This window comes from Anopheles marshallii, chromosome 2 (genome assembly GCF_943734725.1).
Source record: "Anopheles marshallii chromosome 2, idAnoMarsDA_429_01, whole genome shotgun sequence".
NCBI lineage: Eukaryota > Metazoa > Arthropoda > Insecta > Diptera > Culicidae > Anopheles > Anopheles marshallii.
The window spans coordinates 43,038,803-43,061,826 of NC_071326.1; the positions used below are offsets into that span (position 1 = coordinate 43,038,803).

Below are 23,024 nucleotides of genomic sequence, written 5' to 3' on the forward strand. Positions count from 1 at the left end.
GAGAACTGATTTGCTTATCGATTTGGTGGATCAGATCAGACTGTGCTGTTCACTCGTTGATTATGAAGGTGCAGTTAACGAGCTAATTCTACAACACCCCCAAGTACACTTGCCGATGATGATATCAGCTGTGTGGACGTACGTTCAGTGATGCTCTTGTCTGTAAAACCGACCGAGATGCATCTTATAATTGTTGCAGATGCAGACACAACCTACATATGAACAGGAGCACAACAAATAGAAAGCGAACACGCAAACAAGAAGGATGAACGATCGTTATGCGTATTTGCACATTTTGGCGCCATGTTCCTCGGGAGAGCGACACAGCCGCTGCCGACTCCCTGACAGCTATTTTTGACCGTTCGTAATGAAACTACCGCCAGGCAGTGAGAACAAATTTCATCCACACCCACACACACACACGGGCACGTTGTCGCACATTGCCCAAACCTTCGGAATAGTTGACGGTGTTGGTCGGTGGCACATTCTGCACATTAGACGGGGGCACACTCTTGTCGGTTTCGGCTCACTCTCTCTCTCTCGCTCGGGGGTTTCGGTCGGTGGTCGGGTATTTCTCTCTTTAACCCTCACTGATGAGAGGCGGGAGAGGAGAGTGTGGATGAGTGGAGGCAGGGGGAGGCATATCCGCTGGTTCGGTTCTATAAAAGCGCAAATCGCGACAGAGAAATCTTTTCAGTTAAACTTCGAAACCGATCCGAGCTAGATCAAGGTTTCCCGGCACACGATCGTCCATTTTGTGTTTGCGGTGTTTGCGATCGGTTTCGTTCCGCGCTCCTGTTCCTGTTCTCTCGGCAGGAAGAGGTACCACCGCACCATTCGTGGCTGCGCCAACAGTGTGCGTGTATGTGTGCATGTGTGTTTGTGTGCTGTACGTGTACGATTCATTCAGCAGATCAGCGAGATCGGTGATTGTTCTGCCACGTGGTTGTGTTGCTGTGCGAAACGTTTTGTGTTTTGCTTGTCCCACTACGTCCCCGTTCCGGTGTTACATGTGGTTTCGTCCGAGAGTGGTTAAATAGTGAACCGTTCCTCTTTTTAAACTCCAAACACGTCCCACTCCACTCCTACCCATCTCATCCCTCACTATCCGTCACCGCCGGTGGCGATTGTGGACAGGAGGAGAGATAGAGGGCGCGTTTGTAGCGGACGATCAGTAGCAAACCGATAGCTCGAGCGCCAGGTCTTGCGAAAAAAAAACACCGTCGGACCAAAAAATTGCCCCGAACGCTCATGCCATGCGCAGCTCAATCTCTCAGCTCTTCTCGGCAGCGACAGACCACAATGCCGAAGGGCCCAACGCACATCAGCTGCAGGTGGCAGCAACAGCAGCTCCTACTCAGTGCACTAACGGCTATGCAGGTGCGTGTTTTCGACTTCAGCCGGTGATTTGCATCCGCCGTGTTTTCCGCTAACTTCAACAGGAAGGAGCGTGACCGGGTCGGGTGTTGGATTATGATGGGATTGGGATTAAAATAGCCAAACGCGCTGGGTGCGGGGTGCAAACCGACGGGGTCGACTGTTCGTCTGTGATCCTCCGTACCGAGCGGGGAAAACAATTGCCAATTGCGACGAACAGATTGGGTGATGATTGATGTACGTCCATTAGGATAGGAGTGTGAAAATCGTGTGCACATCGTCAAGCCGCATACAGTGCCGCTGTTCGTGGATCGGAACCAGCGGAACGGAAAGATTTTAATGCCATCTGCTCGTGGAATGTTTACGTTCACTTTTATACCTCCTTTACCGGTGTTCGTAGGGTTTCAACAACTTCATACATTCAATCCCATTATTGACCGATAACGGAAGGATACTTTGGAGAGTAACAGTTAGTGTTAGGAGCTTCCCCGGTCCGGCGATGATATAACGACGCGCATTTTACCACAGCTGGCCCGTCACGTAATACCGCCAGTGCAAATGAGACCGTTCGGCTTTGGCTATCTTTATCATAAGTGGGACAGTGTGTGTGTGTGTGTGTGTGCGACGAATCGCCCTTGGTGAACATGTTCCACATGGAGGCGCCTAATCCTCAAAAGTGAAACATACCAGGCGCCTCCATTAGTAGTTAAAAATGTGAAAAATAAATGGTACAAGCGCATTTTACCAGCTTCACATGGTATTTAGCAAACAGAATGACGAAATTTGCATTTATTGTAAATGAGTTTTAATTGCAACAAAACTTTAATCACCTCAAATCCTCCCCCCCCCCCCCCGGGGTACGATGCGCAGAAGACGGTCCGAACGGTAACATTCCATGCACGCTTCCTTCGGTGTGTGACCGGATACCGTTTTCTTGTGTTCCGAAATGAGTGAAGAAAAACAAATGGCCCAAGGCCATTCACAGCGAGCCGCCGAGAGCTTGGAGCGTAACGTACTGTGTGAATCATGCCAACGAAAACAAAATCCCCCCTCCCCTGAAGATGGACGCTGTGGATGGGCGGGAATGTGTGGCGGTGCGGTGGGACAGATGGCAATCGTAAGGTCAACATGAACCGTGTGATATATATTTGCGCCGGGAGTTAGCTGATAGATGGACAAACAGAATGTTTGGTTCTGTCCCTGCCGTCGTGCACCATTCGTAAACGGTCACCGTGTGTGGCGGGCTCGAAGTGTGGAGTGATCGAAAAGATCCACTGTTTAATTGATTGAAGCTAAACGTCCCGCGATGAGTGTGGATGGGGATATTTGTGCACGGGTTTGAGCCGCTTAAGGCGACATCCGCAAGGAATAACTCTACACAGTTCATTGCCCGTCGGTTGCACTTCACGTTTTGGCCACCAGCTCCAATTGACATCTGATACAGTTCGACCGTTTTGATTATGTGCGAGCGATTGTGTCTCGTTAAGGCTAATTCTGTTCGAGCGCGACACAACGGTGCGGGTCGTACGATTCCCTTCCTTTATGTTCGGCAGTGACCGGTGACGAAACGATGATGATTTACCGTACCGAGCGGTTTTCGGGTGGCTTTGTGCCGGTTGGACAGCGCGCGTCCCACGATAAATATATCCTTCGTGAAATTAATTAGCACCGTCAAGCAAGTGCCATAATTAAAATGAAAACACGTACCGGGATCGTGCTGTGGCCGAATTCCTGTTTATTCTGTTCCGTGCCATTCGTTTGTGTCTTGTTCGATTGATTGACGTACCGTGCGCTGATGCTGTGCCCAAAGCTGGGAAGTCGCCTTGTCGCTAGCTTGTTGCTTTATTAACCGATTTGTTTTCCCTTCCGTTGTCCAGGACACAGTGGATCAATTAAAGATGTATCAAAGACAGACTGGAATTCCCGCATCGGGGACGGAACAGCGCAGCTCAACGGGACTCTCGGGCGAGGGACGTCCGAAACGGCAGAGACCGACTCATCAGGTAAGCAACCGTTCCCGGGGGTTACTTAACGCGGTTCGCGTGTGCTGCAAATTACCGCTTAATGTCGAAAGTTAAGTGCAACTTGCAAAGAACGATACGACGGGGGAAAGGGAAGTCGAGTCGTTTTCCGCGTCTGGAAATGATGTGCTCGATTTCCGCCACGGCGTTACCGAATAGGGATTTGCTTGATGCACTTGCCTGGGCCACGGTGCAGTCGCTTCACGGTTCAAACGATAGAAGGCTTCGTCTCGAGATTGCGACACTGCGGAAGTACACGAATTACGGATAAGTATCCGCCGTGGCCATGAACTTTCGATTTTATGGTATCTTGAAAGGCTAAGGAAGATTATCTTTCCGGATCCGGTGGAAGAATTCTTGGAGCAGCTTGATTCGGTTTGCGTTAGGCAATTAGGCAAGGAACTCAAGATAGCTTAATCTCTTAATTCTCCTCAGTAACTACCGGAATAGTTACTTTTTGGTCATGAAATGTAAATTAAAATTCTCTCCACCTCAATAAACTTTTTTATTTATTCTTCATGATTGAAATGAATTAATGAATGTAGTATTAAAAATACTAATTAGTTTGCTCCGATTTTAACAACCCTTTAATATAAATCTAGTGCAGACGTAATTAAATCACGGTGAAAGTTTCGCTTACATAACCTTATACATATAAAGAAAAACTCGATTTAGACGCTCAAAACATGCCTGCAATGCATAACTAGAAAATAGTTTGCCGAAAAATAGTTCGGGCTGAAATTAGTTTCCAAACTTCAATATTGACTAACCGTACCGTGCGTTGGGAGCAGTACTCGAGTGACGTGTTTTCGCCAATGTTTCTCTTTTCCAGGGACCGGGGGGATGCGGGACGCGCTGGAGGGGCCGGGCTCAGCGCAGAACGACATTATTCACCTCAAGAGACGGGTGGGACTCTTCAGTGGGGTTGCTTTAATTGTCGGTACTATGATTGGTAAGTTGGACGTCGCCGCAGATGAAAAACCCGCTCGACGCAATGTCTAACGTGCGGGATCGTTCTTCCCTCATCCGCAGGGTCCGGAATTTTCGTGTCGCCATCGGGTTTACTGGTGAGAACTGGTTCCATTGGTGTGAGCTTTATCATTTGGATGGCCTGTGGATTGCTCTCGTTGTTAGGTAAGTATTGTGTGTAGATTCTTCACTAATCAATATAGGACTTATGCACATCCGCCAAAAATTCCCATGAAACGAGGCTAAGGACTTAAAATAATTTGGATAAAATAATATGTCAAATGGATAAATGAGGAATGAAAGATCATTGGACCAAAAGGAAGGTATTCATCTTCCCTGCAAACTACAGCCAAACCTACAAATCGTGTGCGTCATTGGGTCGTATTTTGGCAGTTGACAAACTGTCACCGTTTCGTCTGCACGTCTGGTTTGTTTTGAAACAATTTAAGGAATAATCTACCGCTTCCTAAGAGCCACCCGTCGAGGATATCGCGTAAGGACCCCACGGCTCATCATGGCTGTCAGTCGAGACGTGCGTCACATCATGCCTTGCGACGCGGCTTTTTCGGTCTGCCCCAAATACGGGATCAGTTACTTTCGCTTTGCTCCGGTTCTCCTTTACTCGCGTTCGGCTTTGACACCCGGTCGAGCTGCCCGTCGAGCTGCCGTGTGATGCAACGTGCGGGCTCTTTGTTGCACGCGGGATGCGACAGCGATTGTTGCGCGATCGCTCCCGACCGATCGCCGTGTGACACTGTCCGTGTGATGTCGCACGTTGCCGGCCGTCCGAGTGGATAAGCATTTTTAAAAATAGCACTTTTACCGAACGGTAATATCTTTTATTTGCATAAAAGGCCAACTCACCATAACACACTGGGCCGAGCGGTGATAGCAAGCTGCTGAAGATCCAATTGATATGCAGATGAGGGCCGAGGGTGAGGCTGTTGGGAATTGGGACGAATTTTTCATTCCCTGCTCCCAAACGAAGGGTGATAAATTTTGGCCGTGACCATTTCTAGAACGTGATGCGCTATTGTTACATTTTGTTTTAATTTGTGCAATGAGCCATTTACGCTTCTTGCCATAATTGTAGGCTCATCCTGGTGAGCTGTGAGCGCTTGTAGGCAGAAAATTACCTTACGATCAGAATAATGTGTATACGTTAGAGATATAAGCACGCTTACACTAATTATAGTTTGAGCTTTTTTGTATGAGAAGAAATTAAATGTAGTCATATAAACTTACTTATAGTTATTGTGCAATTAGATAATAAAATTGTTGCAATTGTAGACATTTGAAAATTTAATATTCTAAGCTATAGAATATTATAATTTTCAATTTTATAATGATGTAATGCATAGGCATATACATTTGTCTAGGCAGTCATAAATGATCATTAATAGTTGAATAATTAATAAAATAATTTAACTGAACTTACCGCCAATGGAGACGCCTGGTGTTTCATCAATTTTAAACATTCAGAGAGGCTTGATATAAGAATTAGTTGCGATACTTTGATGCGCAATAACAGTAACGCCGTTGTATTGCCATTGACAAATTGGTTACCCTTGAACCGTGTTGCGTGTTGCCAAATGGAATTGTTTGTTAACAAACAGCTTAAGACATCTTTACGACGGTTGGACGGTTGGTCCTTGCCTTTCTTTTCTAACAATAAACTAACGCGGATTGTAAATGAAAATTAAACCGCAACGAACGACATCACATGAAAGTGGATGAAGCCATCTAAATGGGTGCCGAATCGTGAACGATCCATCGCTCATGTGACTTTCCTGCTGTTTGGGTGTAAGTGGCCAAACGACCACGTTAGAAGATCATCAGATCTCCTCCTTAGCTTTTCGGTCAATATTTACAAATATTTCCCATCGAACGACGAGTTTGCAGCCGGCTGTGCAAACGAGAAAAGAAGTAACTGGCCGTTATTAATAGCGAGCGAGCTTAATTGCATGACGCAGTACTATCGCACACCAATCGTAAGCGTACCAGCGATTTTTTATCGAAATTGTTATGCGAACAGTGACGATTCCGTGCAAGAAAGTGTAGCAAAATGATGCGGGCGGCCAAAAATAAACCTTACACACCCATTTTCTGATTGATGAGTAACTCAAGAAGGTTTTAATTGCGATAGCAGATCTAATGCAGATGAGCTTTCTTGTGCGCCGCGCCATCTTTCCTGCGGAAACGCACGTAACCTGGTGTGTGCGAAAGAAGCGGCGGGAAAACTTTGTCCGTGAAAGATCAAAGTTATCGACGGCAAATGGGAAAGTTGTGTGGGATCTGCATGAAACGGAATGAAAGTCCTTCTAATTTATGCATTGATAGTTACCCATTTCGTCGTATTCCTTTTGGATTTTTCGGATATGAATGACCTTCGAGGTGGAACAAGGGAAAAGTCTTGAAGGGGAAGATGTATTACAACTTTAGGTACAATAATTCCTTTGACTCGAGATTTACCTCGTACAAAATATCCAAGATGTTGTTGTCAAACTACGGAAGTGATTTGAATATGTAAAGGTTGCGCTTTACTGTAATGATGGCGACTCTTCAAGGCTTGCTTATTGTGCCAATAACCACAACTAGTAACAAACATACATGAAAATAAGAACAGCTATTTGCATAAACAGTTATTGGTTAATAAAATATCATCCCGGCTGGTAGCGAGACTCGCTTGGCTAATAAAACCCCGGGCGGAATATGCCGCAAAACGAGTCGTTGAACGATAAATGAGCATCGTTGAAACTTTGTCCCGCATGAACGCGTCGTTGACCGTAATTAAACCGGCGGACGGCGGAAGGATGCAATTGTCACGCTGCCAAAAAGGAAAGATGACTACCGTCTGACATACCGGCGGTGTATTAAAAACGATCGCCGCAATACAGTGCGGCCAAAACGACCAGACAACCGACACAACACAACCGAATCCTTGCAGAGTTGCCTGCCCCTGCCCTGCTGATGCTCTGCTAATCCACACTTTCTCTCTATCTTTCTCGTTTTATTTGCAGGTGCATTGGCGTACGCTGAGTTAGGCACGATGAATACTTCGTCCGGAGCAGAATGGGCATACTTTATGGACGCGTTCGGGGCCTGGCCCGCCTTCCTGTTCTCGTGGGTGTCGACGCTGGTACTCAAACCGTCCCAGATGGCGATCATTTGTCTGTCGTTCGCGCAGTACGCCGTCGAGGCGTTCGTGTCCGAGTGCGATCCGCCGCTGAGCGTGGTGAAGATGGTGGCGATCCTTGCGATCGGTAAGTGCGAACGAACAGGCGGCTGGCGGGAGAATGAGAAAGAGGAGAGAGAGAGAGAGAGAAAGAGATAGTTTGCCAAGTGCGCGGGATAGGAAGCGACGATGAACGGTTGCTTGCGCCGGGATGGATCGTGGATGGGGTCTGCCCCCATTTTCCACCCATCGCCATCTCCATCCACCCAACACGGTGTCCTGTGTCCGGTGTGCGCGGAACAGGGAACTCCCCGATCTAGATCCGTTCTCGTTTCGGTTCGTTGTTTTGGCGTTTGGCTTGGTTGGTAGTCGGTTAGAACTGTTCCCATTCCATTCCAGAGCATCGGACAGGCATACTGTTGTGAGGCCGAATGTGGGACGGAATTCTGCCATCCGCTTCCGTGAGCTGAAGCACTGGGCAAAGTAAGGACAACACATCGCATACCATGAGCGTTACTTAAAGAGTCCACCAAACAGAGAAAGAGAGAGAGCGAGAGAGCAACCAGGCTCGTCACCTTGACCTCTGCTGCTTTAAAGTGTTCTCTTCTTGTAGAATCTGCTGCGCATCTGGTGCACCGGAATTGGGAAGCGCACGACGTGTCCATCCTGTTCCGGCTCCGGAACACCCGACCCGACCGGTTTCTCTCGTTTGGTGTGGCTCTGGCACTGCTCGCGTGTGCATGCGTACGTCGATCCTTCCTGCCGGCCATCTCGAACCAATAAACACACGCGCTGCACGCGGAACAGGAACGGAGGAACTGGGCAAACGCCGCTTCTTTTGCTATCTTTTCATTTCATCGCCCATTCTTCCATGCATCCATGCGAAACTTATGCGCGGAACAGTTGATCGAAGCTCGGAAAGGTTTTGTTGTTTTCGTTCGGCATATGAGGGGTTTTGTGAAGTTAATCCAAACGCTATCAACGGCATGCAAATTGGTGCGATCAATTTCACAAAACATCCTTTCTTGGTTCCAAATTGATCGGTAAGGTGTACAGAAGAAGAAGGTTAACTAAAATCGGACACGGTACCACAACTCGCTTAGTGTAAAATTTGCGTCTTTAGGGCAATTACTTCCATACTTATCCATCAATTTGAACATTTGCCTGTTTTGCTTTTAATTCTTACTTCAAATTTGTTCATTAATCCAATTCGTTCAGTTAATTAATACATTCACTTTCTGCTCGGTTTAGGAGAGATATACAGACAGTATGTTCGAAAAGATTGATTGAATTTGCACGATGCTTAAGGTATCGGGAATAATGTTGTAACAAATTCTAATTAAAATACTGACAATTAATGATGTTGCTGCCGAAGGATATCGCCATGCGTTCATGTTCAATATTAAAATACGTTTTTTTTAATTAAAACTCCATTCTGCGAATGGCGAACAAGAATATCTCGGAGATCTATTAACGAACTGACTTCTAAGCTGTACAGAATATTCTTTTAAATAATTTACCAGCTTTTGAACGCTTTTAAATCTGTTTGATTTCTCATTGCTTGTCACATTTCTGTCAAATTTTTAGTCCAACATTGCTTGTTTTCAACTTTAAACGTCTGTTATTTATCTATTTTCTAACTTATTTTAATTACGACAGCTCTTCTTAGTATCCCCTTATTACAAGTATCTATTTTCTTAAAAAAATAAAAAATATTAAATACAACATAATATAATATAAGTATCAAATTATTTTCCAATGTTTTCGACAAACTGCCAGAGGTTGCCGCAAATTTAGAGCTTTTTTCACAAAAGAAACGTCAGTTTTCGTATTTTTTTATAATTTGTATTAACTCACTCTTGAATGAGTACACTTGCATATAGAAACATTATTCATTCAATAGACGCGATCGATGTTCTATTCAAAAATTCTCCAAAATGATCTTTTTTCGAGCTACTGAGTGTATATCCTTCTTAAGGTGTGTCTTGCTATTTCACTTTATTATTGTTGTTAAGCTAACACGCCGCTAGATGTTAGTTGCTGATTTTTTTTAAACACAATCAATTTTGACCGATCTGTCTTATTTAAAGGCCTTAGCCATTTCGGATTAAACGTAAATAAATACAGATAGTTTTTGTTATTGTAAATATGTCTCATAAGTTAAAGGGTTTTTTAAAGTGTTTTTCGGAACAGAAAATCATAAGATACGCCAAAAATTATCTCAAAATATTATCCAAATTTTTTTAAGTCTTTCATTTAATACATTTTCTTACTGCAAGTCGATCAATATCAGTCCATGTGTTAAGCCTCACTTCTTCCCATCTCATCTCACTGTCCTACGTTCTTTTGTTGCGTTGCGTAAAATCAATTACTTGCTTTAAATTTTGCTAACATCTCTCAACGTTTTACTTTGTTGCAAAACAAAACCGAACACATACGCGCGCACCACCACAACATTAAAAATGAAACGAAACCAAAGCAATCAATCTATCCTAACGTCTTGTTGCCGTGCCGTTCCGGAAGCTTGCCGCGTCGTCTTGCGGTGCGGTTACTCCTGGGCCCCACTAATCGACCCGCTTCCGTTTTGTCGCTCTGTTTTTCCCTATGTCCCCCCACCCGCACAGTGAGCATCCTGTTCGTCAACTGCTACAGCGTGAACCTTGGCATGGCGGTGCAGAACGTGTTTACGTCGGCGAAGCTGATCGCCGTGCTGATCGTGATCTGTGGCGGCGCGTACAAGCTGTGCCAGGGGAATACGCAACATCTGCAGAATGCATTTAGCGGTGCGACACCGTCGCTGGGTGCGATCGCGACCGCGTTCTACACCGGTCTGTGGGCGTACGACGGTTGGAACAACTTGAACTACGTGACGGAGGAGATCCAAAATCCGAGCAAGTACGTACGCGGCGGCAGTTTCGCGGAATGAAAACGCAACACTTTGCTCACTCTCTCGCTCTCTCTATTTCTCTCCCATCTAGGAATCTTCCACGTTCGATCATCATCGGCATCCCGCTGGTGACGCTTTGCTACGCACTGATCAACGTCTCCTATCTGGCGGCCATGTCGCCAACGGAGATGATCGAATCGGAAGCCGTCGCGGTCACGTTCGGCAACCGCATACTGGGCGCGATGGCATGGCTGATGCCGCTGAGTGTCACCATCAGCACGTTTGGCAGTGCGAACGGAACACTGTTTGCCGCAGGACGGTAAGCTTTGGATGGTTGAGGTTGACACGTAAAGGTCCTTCGGTCTAAACGGCCTTCAACTCTTCACAGGCTCTGTTTCGCTGCCAGCCGCGAGGGACATCTGTTGGACATTTTGTCCTACGTGCACGTTCGTCGACTAACACCGGCACCGGGGTTGATTTTTCACGTAAGTATTTCCGTTCTCAGGAAGACCACCTGTCAGCTGAATCTAGCCAGGACTTCTTAAAGCTACTACAAGCTGCTTAAATCAGATAAATCTCTTATATTAGGAGGTGGTCTAAGTCTGTGATAACAAACTCAATTTTGCTCAAGATTCAATTTGGATATTGCAACGTCACATACGTCTCAGCAAGTTAGGGCGTCATCAACGCCTAATCAATCATTCAGGCACAATTTCCATACTTCATCATACATTTGATAGACCAAGCGAATCGAATGTTTGACATGTCTGATCTAGGCGATCATTTAATTTGTTTCATCTGATTCAACTGGAGACTATCCGATCCGATCTCTGAGCTGATAATAAGGTGCATGAAGATAATTATCTATCAAGTTTATTTTAGATCTTGTAAAAGTTGATGCTCTTTAATGCATTGAAGATACCTGATCTATCTCTGGATATCCCACGTCAACTTGATCAGGTTCCTCAAATGACTTCCAAATTGTCACTTGAACTCTCATAGTATATAATGAAATATATAATAATTCACAACACAACTCAAAATCTCTCCAATAAAAGTGTGAGTAAGTGTGTTTGAGGGTACGGTCAGGAAGAAAGACACTATTAAAATAAGGGCATCTTAAGCTTTGCGGTAAGATTAAACATTTCCCACTGTTTCTGATTGCCTTCCACAGTCTCTGATTGCCGGCGCGATGGTGCTGTACGGTACGATCGACTCACTGATCGACTTCTTCAGTTTCACCGCCTGGATATTCTACGGTGGCGCCATGGTGGCCCTCATCGTGATGCGCTACACCAAACCGAACTACCCACGACCCTACAAAGTAAGTGCTGTTGGCGCAACCTGCCGTACGTCGCCTCACGTCTAATGCATCTCCTCCTCTCCCGGCAGGTCCCGCTTATCATTCCAATTTTGGTTATGGTCATTTCCGGCTACCTTGTGGCGGCTCCCATCATCGAGAAGCCGCAAATCGAGTACCTGTACGCAGTGCTGTTCATACTGGCTGGGTTGATCTTCTACGTACCCTTCGTACACTACGGTTACCATCCAAAGTTCATGGGTGAGTTCAGCAACACGTACATACGGCCGGCCAACATACGATTGGCAAAGGGGGTTTTAAAAATAGCACTTAACACAGCTACGACGGTGGTTTGTTTCGTGTGTTGTACCGCTACTGCCAGGTCGCTGGTTTTTCACCGGTAGATTTCGTTTTCCTCCGCCAATTTTCCCACCGTAATGATCGGTGAAGGTTATTGTGTTGTGCAAAAATTATTAACTTCCCGCAGGGGGAAACGTAAGTGTGAGATATGTAAGATCGAGTGAGGGTGTGATATTTTAGGTTTTATCGAAAGTTGCTGCTTATGTGCTCGCATCGGTCGGAAAGGAGTTGGAGCGAAGCGGATAAATGATTTACAAACAAGATGGGCGAGGAATGCCATTGGAGATCTGTTTTGCATGTTCTGTAAAAATAACCAAATATGTCTTATTATAAAACACAGGATAATAATCTTCTCCGTAGCGTAAGGACCTACTACGTCATGTTTGTCACTTCTAGCTTATTAGCTTAGTTTAGCTAAGCTAACTTATTTCAACCACGTAGCCGGATAGTCAGTCCTTGCCTCGGAAGAACTGATGGGACTCTTTTCTGTAAAGACTAGAAGATGCTCTGTCGATTATGTTCGGGCTATAATAGATCCTGATTGCACAGAGTCTTCTACTGGCAAGAATGGAATTCGAAATCGTTCATGCAATAGCAGACACTCTTCCATTACTGCTGCAATATTAAAACACTGTATGAGTGCCGGTAGGAACTCTTTGGTGGATGCTTTCTTGGTTCTATGAAAAGGAGTACATATTTTGGAGTTAATTTAGACAATACACTAGCCGTGAAAGTATAAGCTTTTGTGCGCATAATGTAGTAAGGTTCGCAGGTCGTGAATAGCGGAAATTCAAAGCTGAGATATGACGATCACCAAGGAGCTTTATAAAGCCCATCTAGGGTACTCGTGGAAGAAGTTATGAATGTGGAGATACTAGTGCTGAGTGAATTTTATTCAGATTTATGAGTCTGAAAGAACTTTTAAACTGATTAAATGAACCGGAATCTCTATTCCAAAGATGCATGAATCCTCTAAGATTACTACGTAAATCAGGATCTCCACAATCATCAGTTGCGAAAACTGATCCACCATTGCTCTGAGGATTCATGAGTATGTTGAGACTCGATTCTCGATTTGATTGACTCTTCGCTAAGGATTCATATGAGTGATTCTTCTCGAATGATTCATTAAGCACAACACTAGAAGGACTTTAGGACTTTATCCATTCTCCGACTAAGTCAATCCGTAACCCTTGACGACATCATCGAATAAGAAACCCTGCACCATATTCTCCGGTCTTCCGGTATACCTTTGTGATATCAGTTTGTTTTGTGGTTGAAACATACAGGTCAATATCTTCTAAGTTAATCTAATTGAATGACACACAAAGGTTGGAAACATCTTCGATGTCAGATCAGTTGATGTTTTTATGAGTCACGGCATAACTAAGAAATTAGTTTCAAACTGGCCTTCTTTTTGTGCTTCTTGGGGAAGTGATCGTACTACTTTCTACATTATTTTCATAAAATATTTATTCATCTCCTTTTCTCTCTCCCTCCAGACAATGTCACCCTCTTCTTCCAGATGCTCTTTGAAGTGGTTCCAACGACCTCGATGGCAATGTTTGATTAGAATGGCGATAACATCATCAACAACAACAACAAACACCCACCCAACGAATATACCCGGATCGTGGAAAGCAAGGCCCTTCTTCCTCCAAGACCCAACAGCAATTTAACCAGCAATGGCACAAACCTGTAAAGCCAACGGATGTATTTTACCCCCCACATCCCATTAGCATATTGGGCTGGTGTGGATGTGTGGTGGAGCATCCGTCGTGTGTTGGCATTAGTAATATAGCGCATCAGTTAGCAGTAGTGCCCCGTAGTGGATAGTGTATGTGCTACGTACTTAATCGCAAAATGCAAACAGCAAACAAATTGGCTGTTTATCCTTTTTGTAACGCTTTCAAAACGCGGAGTGTGCGACACTGCAGGCAAACAAAGGAAAAGCAGAACAGAAAAGCGACAGCAATATGCAACAGTTTGTTTTGCAACATAGCAATAATATACAATATATACCATATTGTCCGTACTTACACTGTTTGTGATGTAAGAGGAAGATGTGTACGTGAGCAATGCTGTCATGCTGTTGCAGGAGAGAGAGAGAGAGAGAGAGAGGAGTGATATCCCACCACTGAAAATAGGAGAATTTTGTCAACGCGGATTGCATACCTTTCGCTCGCACAGTGGCTCATTTTGTTCGACACGCCTAAAAGTATGCAATTGACAGGCAGCATGCGCTTCTTACGAATGTTTGGGACAGCAGCATTGCTTGGGCAATTTAGTAGTAGTGGGTAGTGTAACCAAGCTACACGAAGAGGAAGGCATCTGTTGCCATGGAAAGGGAAAGTTCATTGCTGAGTTGATTGTATACGGGCAACAACGTGTAACTCACACAAAGACCACCACCATAGCAAACCGGAAAGAGACGATTAAAGGCAGCATTTTTTTTTTTGTTAGGGGGTTTAGAGGCAATTGTGATCAATTTGGTTTTGTGTCTACCTATTGCGCCAGCCAAACTGCACGGATCATTCCCGAATGGTCGTTTCTTTTGTTGTTGATGCTGTGATTTTTGGAGCAAATTTTTGATGTGTTTCTACGTTCGAAACGGAAAGCACACCGCGTGCGTCCGTGAGTGGCCAGTGAAACACGACCATTTTTCATCATCGGCTTGGAGTGCAGGAGTCGATGAATGATTCCCCCACCCTTCCTTCCTCATTGTGGGTGGGAAATTTTAAATTTTGTGCCATATTTTTCATCCGGCTTTTCACCCCCTTTCCGCCGTGGCCGCGATGCAAACCGGAAGCGAATGTGCGGGATTCGATCGGTGCACCAACGGAGCTATCATTCCGCGCCGAAGGATCGCGCGAACCTTCCGAACAACATTGTCCAGAGCCTCCCTTTAATCGTCTCTCTCTTTCTCACTGTTTGCTTGTTTGTTGTGTCTAATATACTTACTACAATGGGTTTGTTCTTTTTTTTTGATGAAATATTTTGAAGATCTGAGGGACAGTAATTGGGCCATCGGGCGTAAAGGTGGTTATCCACCGCCTCCACGTACATGATAATAGCTGGCAGGGGTTTGACACCATTCTGATGGCCAATGTGCACCAAAACAACCACCACCACACAATACACGAACCAAACGGGCATAAAGACACAGTGGAAACCAAAACACAACACCAAATGGACTGCTACATGAGATTGGATGTTAATGAGAGCTAAAGAGGAATGAAATAAAACTTTTGGACGTGGTGCCAATACGCCACGCACGTAACAATCATTACTTTAACAGTGGGTGTGCGTAGGAGGATGGCGATACGAAGGGATTGATTAGCAGAGGGAAACCAAACCAAGAAGTGATTAGTGTAATACTGTTTATTTTGTGTTAAAAGTATAGTTTTCTTTTTTGCAAATTGATAAAATAAAGAGACGTTATTTATATGAGGAAATTGAACTACAAAAGGATGCGATTCATTGTGTCTTACTATCGTGAAGGCAACAGAAACGGAACAGGTAAGACTACGTCCCATTCCCAGTTCCATTCATATAAAATATTTTTCTTGAAAGCTTGAATTTTTGAACTTCAATCGGACTGACTTCAATAACAGTCCCATAGAAGTCGTACAAAGGAGGCCTATCGGAATAGCTTACTACAGCGCTTAATAAAACAAAAATAGGACATACAGGAATATTAAAAGACTGCCCTATAAAAGTCCTAAAGAAGTCCCGTAGAATTGGTTTAAGACAGCCTGTTCTGTTCTGTAGTACTACTGTCAGACTTTTGCAGGACTTTTCCATGAATGTCCTAGAACACTCCCAAAGTGCTGTCAGAGGGTAGCGCTGAAGTAGACCGATGAGAGTCCTATAAGAGTCCTAAAGAAGGTCGATACAAGTCTTAAAAAGGTCAGACAAAAATGAATATAAAAACAATAAGAATCCGAAAAAAAAAGTTCGATCAAACAGATAACAACAGACCGATAACAGTTCATTAAGAGTCCGAAAAAAGACCGATATCAGCTCGAGTAAATTGCGTGGAAAATTACTGAAACCACCATAGAAATCTATAAAATACATGCTAAATAACACTGAAAAATGCTGAAACCTAAAATTGCAAAAATCTTCGTAGAAACTCCTTGGAAATTTATTGGAAAACCCTGTAAAAACTGCTGGATAACCTGCAAAATTTGTTTAAATTATTGAGAAAAATTGATATATATTCTGTTGAATATTCTATGAACATAGTAATGAAAATTTGCTTTAGAAAAGTGGTGGAAAAGATACAAAAAATTCTTGGAAAACACTCTGCAAAAGCCAGGAAAAACTTGAAATACCCTTAGAAATGAAAAATTCTTACTGCCTTATGAAACTTGTTGCGTTACAACAGGCTTTTAGAATGTTCGATTAAAAAGCTCCTTTTGACAAGTCACAAATCGTTTTTACATTTTTATGGACCATACGAGGTACACAAGGATTCAAAAATTCACTTTTATTATTAAATTACTATTAAAAATGTCAAAAAGAGACTCGAATGAGCGCCGGCACGTGCTTATATCCTCTCGATCCCTTCGGTCGTCATCGATTCAACGCTTCTTCGGTCTCCTTCGGGGCCTGTGAGTCGACTGTGGCGCCCTCTGTGGAGAAATAACGTAAACTCGATCGGCTGGGTATAACGATCTCGGTCTGTTTACTGTTTACATTTGTTAACAAACTCAGTGTCACCTGTCCATTTACTCGCTGTAATCCACTGTAAATTTGTTATTTTCGATTAATATAAATTTACTATTTCTATGAATGTTTGATAGCAAATTGTTAAACGAAGAGTTTGAAAAACAGTTCCCGATCATGCTGATTGGAAGATTGATTGATTTGAAACTTTTCATTTTAGTACGATGTACTTTAAAAAAATTAGTTATGACACTTCCGTCGAATGTTATCCTGGTATACGAACTTGCAAAATCAGACCGTTTCTGGACACGATTGACTCATACTGACTGTCCGGTTCTCGCACCTACCTACTAAGAGGACATACATGGAGGAGCGATCATGTCGTCCGAGTGCCTGGTTTCAGATACCAGGGCAACAGGGCTATTATCAATCGTTTAATTTTTGTTACCTCCTTCATGGATGTCGTCCTGGTATTCGAACTGAAGTAAACGGATCGTTTTGGGGGGACCAATGGCACCTTTTTCAACCAATGGCGACCTTTGGGCCGATGGTACTATACCTCCTCCATGGATGGATTCCTGGTAACAGAACCGGCCAGTCAGTTGAGTCAATCGTGTCCCCCGAATCGGTCAGTCGAATTTAGTTCGAATTTGGCAGGTTCCGACACCAGGGTGTACCATCCACGGAAGGGGTAACACTAATCCTCACCCGTAGAACTTTTTTAGTACGACGTACTGAAATGAAAAGTTTCAAATGAAATCTTTCATGTCAGCTTCCGGATTGGAAGATTTTCTATTTTAAACTAATTAGATCCACATGAAGCAATTTTACTTTTCAAACAGAAAACATTTCGGCTTATTATGATGGATATTTTCCACACTTGTTAAGAAGTTTCCCAGCAGTTTCCCATGAATTTTCCATGGAGTTTTTCTCGGGTTTTCATACAGTTTTTTTTAACAGAATTTTTAACCGGTTTTTATCGAAAGCTTTAACAAATGGTTCATACGCTCACTTTCTAGTTTTTTTTTTACAGATTTACCAGTATATTTCCTCGGAAATATCATCAAATTCCTCCAATTTTCACTCGTTTTTTCTTGGTTTTTGCAGATTTATCAACATACTTACCTGGATTTTCGCATATGTCTTTATTAAGTTTTCGTCAGTTTTTCGCGAGAGTTTTCTATAAGAAGTGGAGTGTTTTTTTATCAAATTTTCATCGAATTTGCAAGGAGTTCCTAGCAGCTTTGCACCGGGGTGTCAAATAATGTTTGATAAGGGGTTTTCTGCATGTTTCTGTGGGGATTTCTGCTGGGCTTTCTCAAATGCTTTACCCATGTTTCGTCTGCTGGCGTTTCTTAAATGCACTTCCCATGGTGTGAAATTGAACCCAAAATAACACCATTCAAACACGGTTGCTGTTTCGTTTCTGTTCATTCACATTTCGATTTTATTTATCGCCATCTTTTCATCCGTTTCGTTCGTACTTACAAAATTAAACCACATTTTGCTTAGCATTCCATTTCGACTGTGACCGCGGAGCGTAGAGCATGTGTCCTGGCACCAAAACCACTCCAAACGCACACATGCACAATCTCCCAATCGCTGCTATTGCTTACTGCCAACCGATCTCTTTCCTATCTACGTGACATCCTTCGGGTCGGGAAAAGTGTTTTTTTTTCCCGTGTGTTAATGTGTTTGTTTGCAGCTTTATAAATAATCGCCCCTGGCGCTGAAACTCGTGAGTCTCGCCAAAACAGCAGTAATGTGGCCACACTGTTTGGACTCACCGAGTGTTTCGGTTTTGTTTGTTTTGCAATATATTTAGGATAATGATAATTATAGTATTTCGTTATAGAATAATAATATAATAATAAATGACTATTTTTCTCGATTTCTTAATTTTTCCCGTCTCGCCTTCGCCGTTCGTTTGGGATGTGGTTTCGTTTTGTTTGTTTATCGCCACCGTTCGCCAACTTGCCACACCATGCGTGTTTTCAATTTTTACGAGTTTGCATTTTGCTTCCCACTCTGTTGATGAGGAGGGGGGCGTGCTGCAGAAATCTTGACCAAGGTACAAGGGCAAAGAGCTGATTGATTTGTAGTGTGAAAAAAAAGCGTCACGTGCGCGGAAGCAACTGCACCTACAGTAACGATGTGAGTTTAATTGTGTGTGTGTACGTGTTTAATTCTGGATTTTGATTCTTACGGGTAGTATCGTTTTTAATCTGTTTATCCCTTCTTGCGACCGTTCTTGATATAGTTGGAATCCAAACAGATGAAAAACTATCGTACCTTCTTTAGCATTTCCTTTTTCTGATTTTGTAATGAAAACAAAATACAAATACAAAACCTAAATCAGAAGCAGAAGCGTTTTGGGGAGGCCCGGTGGCATGATGGTAGCGGCGCCGGTCTAGTCCAATCCCCCGTACGCAGGACCGACTATCCAGCTACGGATAAATAAAGTCACAGAAAACCGTAAATGGCAGGCCTTGACCTCTTGCGGTTGTGTTGTGTTGATAAAGAAGAAGAATTCAGAAGCCTAACCAATATTTTGCTAGTTCGCAAAATATCACAAAAAAAAAAACACCATCAAGTGTAGTGTGGCGTAATGTATGGAAGATCCTGTACATACATATTAGAACAAAATGTGCAGCTCCTTTGAGTAGGAGACTATTTTTGGCAGCATTTTTTTTTTCAATTTTACATACATTTCTAAGCACTGGGTTTAGAAACATGCTACAAACGATTCGTTTCCAACACTTTATAAAAAAAATATACATATATGGGAAAGGTAACTGTAAATAGTGAGACAGATTATTGGAAGATTCAGTGGAACTATTTCAAAAGAATAATTCATTACAAAGGAAACAGTAGGAACCGGCCGTGGTACACGCATTTGCAGCACTACCAAACCTAAATGTGAGCAGTTTGAAGATAAGTAAGCGCTCCATGTCCAATAGAACAAGACAGATGCGACGGAAACAAACATCCCATCGAGTTAAGTGAAGGTGCTTCATCAAACAGCGTGTTATGCCCGACCTCCACTTAGCAGAACGAAATGCAGTTTAGTATGCTTCTTGTCTGACAATTCCACGCAGCTACTGAAAGTTGTTTGGCCATCCTTCACTACACACGATCGCGTTTGTCCGATGTGTCCGAGGCAAACACTTACGCAAAAACCTCTCATAGCAATCATACAAATTGATCACGACGCTGCAAACGAAAGCTATAAATCACAGTCAAATGTACAATAAATACGCACCGTTTTCTTGCGTAACTATTTTTTTTTAACGATACGTGTGGGGTGTGTGTGTGTGTGTGTGTGCATGCGTGTGATTTTTTTCTTCTCTTTTTTTACTATATAAGGAAGGCATTATCCTTCCGCACTTGCGCTTCCGGGAGCTTAATTGCACACAGTGTGTAAAGCGACGTGAAGGACACTTCGGACCCGAGAGCACGATTTGCATCTACATATATATATATATATATCTATTTATATAAATATGTGTATGTATATATATGTACTATAGAATAGTTTTTTGATTATCATACAATTTGTGAGGTAATGTAAATTTGGAAACATTGCAAAAAGCGGAAGCGGAGAATGGAGGGAAAATTAAACACGAAGCATGACAAATGAGATGAAAAACGGAGAGGAAAAACGTTAGCACGTTAGTGGAGCATGCTGCATCATGTGTTGGCGGAATATCGCACAGGCCAGAAAAAAAAACATTCACAACCACAATAGACAAACCTTCGCATTTGCATCAAGCACCCAAACCCATGCTGATACTGAACGGGCCGGGTCGATGCAAAATGTTGTTGTTATGTCTGTGTTTGACATAAGAATGTTCTATATTCCTTTTATGATATTCACTAACCACACCGCCATTTTTTCTTGCCATCGAACAAACGATTTCGCAACATTTTCACAGACCCGGCCCTAAGAGCGAAAGAGAGAGAGAGAGGGAGAGAGATAGAAAAGCGGTAGTGTTCCTTTGATTTTCTTTTTAAACTTTTTCTACTACAAACTAGCAACAGCACGGTGGCGGCTCCATTTCTTCAAGCAAGCAATTGGCCGTTTAATGTTTCTATGCACATACACACACCACACCCACCCACACACACAGACACAGCATGTTGCACAGAGCGCTAAGTAGGTTGCTTATCAGTCGTGAGAAGTTAGTGATCCGAAATTTTTTGCATCGCACTGTGTGTAATAGTGGTTGACGTAAAAATTTTGGTGAAACAGTGAATAGGTCTAGAGGCAATCTAGCTCATATTGTGGAGTCAGCGTGTTTGGATTCGCGTCCACCGTGAAAACCGAGGCGGTAACTTTTGCGCTTTACTGGCGAGCTTCGTAAGACCCGTTTCGCCCTGACCACAGACTAACGGTTGCGTCTTCGAGAGGCAACCGAGTATCAGGAGCGGTCGCGCTGTGTATCTGCAAGCCGCTCACAGTGCTCACAGTGGAGTGGATTGTTTGTAAACAGCAGTAACGGGCGCTAGCAACAAAAGTGTCCGTGTTAAGTGAAAGTTTGTGTTGGAGACGCGTCCTTTTATTTTGCGTATCCATCAAGAGAGGCTGCGTCTAAGTGTACGTGAGATCAGTCGTTACGGTTGCGTTCACACACACATAAGTGCATGTGCGTTGCTGGCTTAGTGCGTGTCGGTTCGCGTTCTCTCTCCACTCTGTGCATAGTTTGGGAGAGCGATCCGGCGTGAGTGGTCTGTTTGAGTGTAATGCGTGAGCGTTCGGTGATTCCAGGCGCTTAGGGTGCATCCAGACGTGAGCAACGCATTTTCAGATGCCATGAGTGAGCACGAAGCGCGAGCCACCCAAATGCTTTGGGTACCGCACTAAAAGATATTGGTGCTTTCTTTGGCCGGAGCAGCAAGACTGCGCGCTCGCCGCCAAATGGGAATAATCAGTCGATGGTAGAAGGCGAAGTAGTAGAAGTAAGGGAGAATGTGATGACAGATAAGCCAACCGCAGGAGGAAATTGTCAACCCAGCGAAGAGCGCACGGAGAACGAGGTTATGCTGGCAAAACCCGTTGGAGGCCAGCTAATACAGCAGAAAGACAGACAAGAAAGCGTAGAAGTTTTGCCTAGTAACAGCCTGCAGGAAGCACTTGACACGGCGAGGGAACTACGTATGTTCACGAAAGACCGCAACAACGTCCATAAGGACATAAAGCGGATGTCGGTGAAGATTCTAGCCGCTCTTAGCAGTGTGGAACGCGAGCTACAATCCTGGAAGCAGCGGGAAGAAGGAGTTGCGAAGGCGCCTAGCTATGCTCAAGTAGCTCATGGTCCCACAATGACACCAATCATACCGCAAGCAGGATCGTCAAAACGCGGAAGAAATCAGAGATCGCCGGATGAAGAGGATGAGGGGCAGAAGAAGCAGAAGAGTGACACCACCCCTCAACTCACGCAGTGGAATACAGTTCCCAAGCGGAAGCAACAGAGAGCAAAACCCGTAGAGGATACTGCGAAGACTAATCTTCCGCAGAAAGCAGCAATGCGGCCGTAAAACAGAAGCGATTGTCATAGGTCTGAAAGAAAAGGAATCCTATGCGGACATCCTGCGCCGCGTTAAGAAAGATCCGAAGCTTCAAGCGCTTGGCAAGCAGTTTTCAGACGCACCAGAGAGGGCAACATGATCTTTGTGCTGAAGAAAGCCGAAACAGCCAGCGGTACTGGCTATAAGGAACTTTTCCAGGAGTCCATAGGAGAAGATGGAAAAGTTACCGTACGTGGAGACGAAGCGACCATAGAATGCCGTGACATTGACGAGGTGACCACAGCAGAGGCAGTCGAAAACACACTGCGAAGCCGTTTCGAACTAGGCAGCGCAGGACTCAATGTTAAGCTGAAGCCAGCGTTCAACGGCACGCAGACAGCGCTTATCAGAATGCCGGCAAAATTAGCAGGGATTGTAGCAGCCGTCGGTGAGATTGAGGTTCAAAAAAGTGTTATCCAGTGATTTCGAGGGGTTCATAATAGCCCAGGTCAACGGGGTATACTTCTGCAGCTACTATGCTCCCTGTTTCCGCGAAAAAAAGAGAGGTAAACAATTAGCGCGAATTGGGCTGTGTAAGATCGATGCAAGACCTGGCGATCGATCGCTGCGAAGCAGCCTAAAGAGAGAAGCGCAAGCGAGTTGGGAACAGTCTCATTGCTGAACTCATACAACGAACATCGCGTGCGATCAGAGAAAACTGAACTACAATTACTAAGGAAATAAATTTCACTCTAA

The 23,024-nt window shown here is 44.0% G+C and overlaps 1 protein-coding gene across 1 annotated transcript; it reads left to right on the top strand.

The window, feature by feature from the left end:
• Window positions 1-1,256: 1,256 nt before the first annotated feature.
• Window positions 1,257-13,670, top strand: LOC128710515 (b(0,+)-type amino acid transporter 1). The gene is made up of 11 exons (XM_053805570.1): window positions 1,257-1,380; window positions 3,255-3,380; window positions 4,231-4,350; window positions 4,431-4,532; window positions 7,388-7,630; window positions 10,167-10,437; window positions 10,521-10,748; window positions 10,818-10,914; window positions 11,604-11,753; window positions 11,822-11,990; window positions 13,592-13,670. The coding sequence occupies exons 1-11, from the start codon at window positions 1,257-1,259 to the stop codon at window positions 13,660-13,662; spliced, it is 1,701 nt and encodes a 566-aa protein (XP_053661545.1). The 3' UTR covers window positions 13,663-13,670.
• The last annotated feature ends 9,354 nt before the right edge of the window (window positions 13,671-23,024 follow it).

Excerpts from the sequence above, each read along its gene's own strand:
- LOC128710515 (XM_053805570.1), top strand. The coding sequence starts at position 1,257 with ATGCGCAGCTCAATCTCTCAGCTCTTCTCGGCAGCGACAGACCACAAT. Across the intron at positions 4,533-7,387 it reads TGGATTGCTCTCGTTGTTAG|GTGCATTGGCGTACGCTGAG; the intron begins GTAAGTATTGTG and ends TTTTATTTGCAG. Across the intron at positions 10,915-11,603 it reads CACCGGGGTTGATTTTTCAC|TCTCTGATTGCCGGCGCGAT; the intron begins GTAAGTATTTCC and ends TGCCTTCCACAG.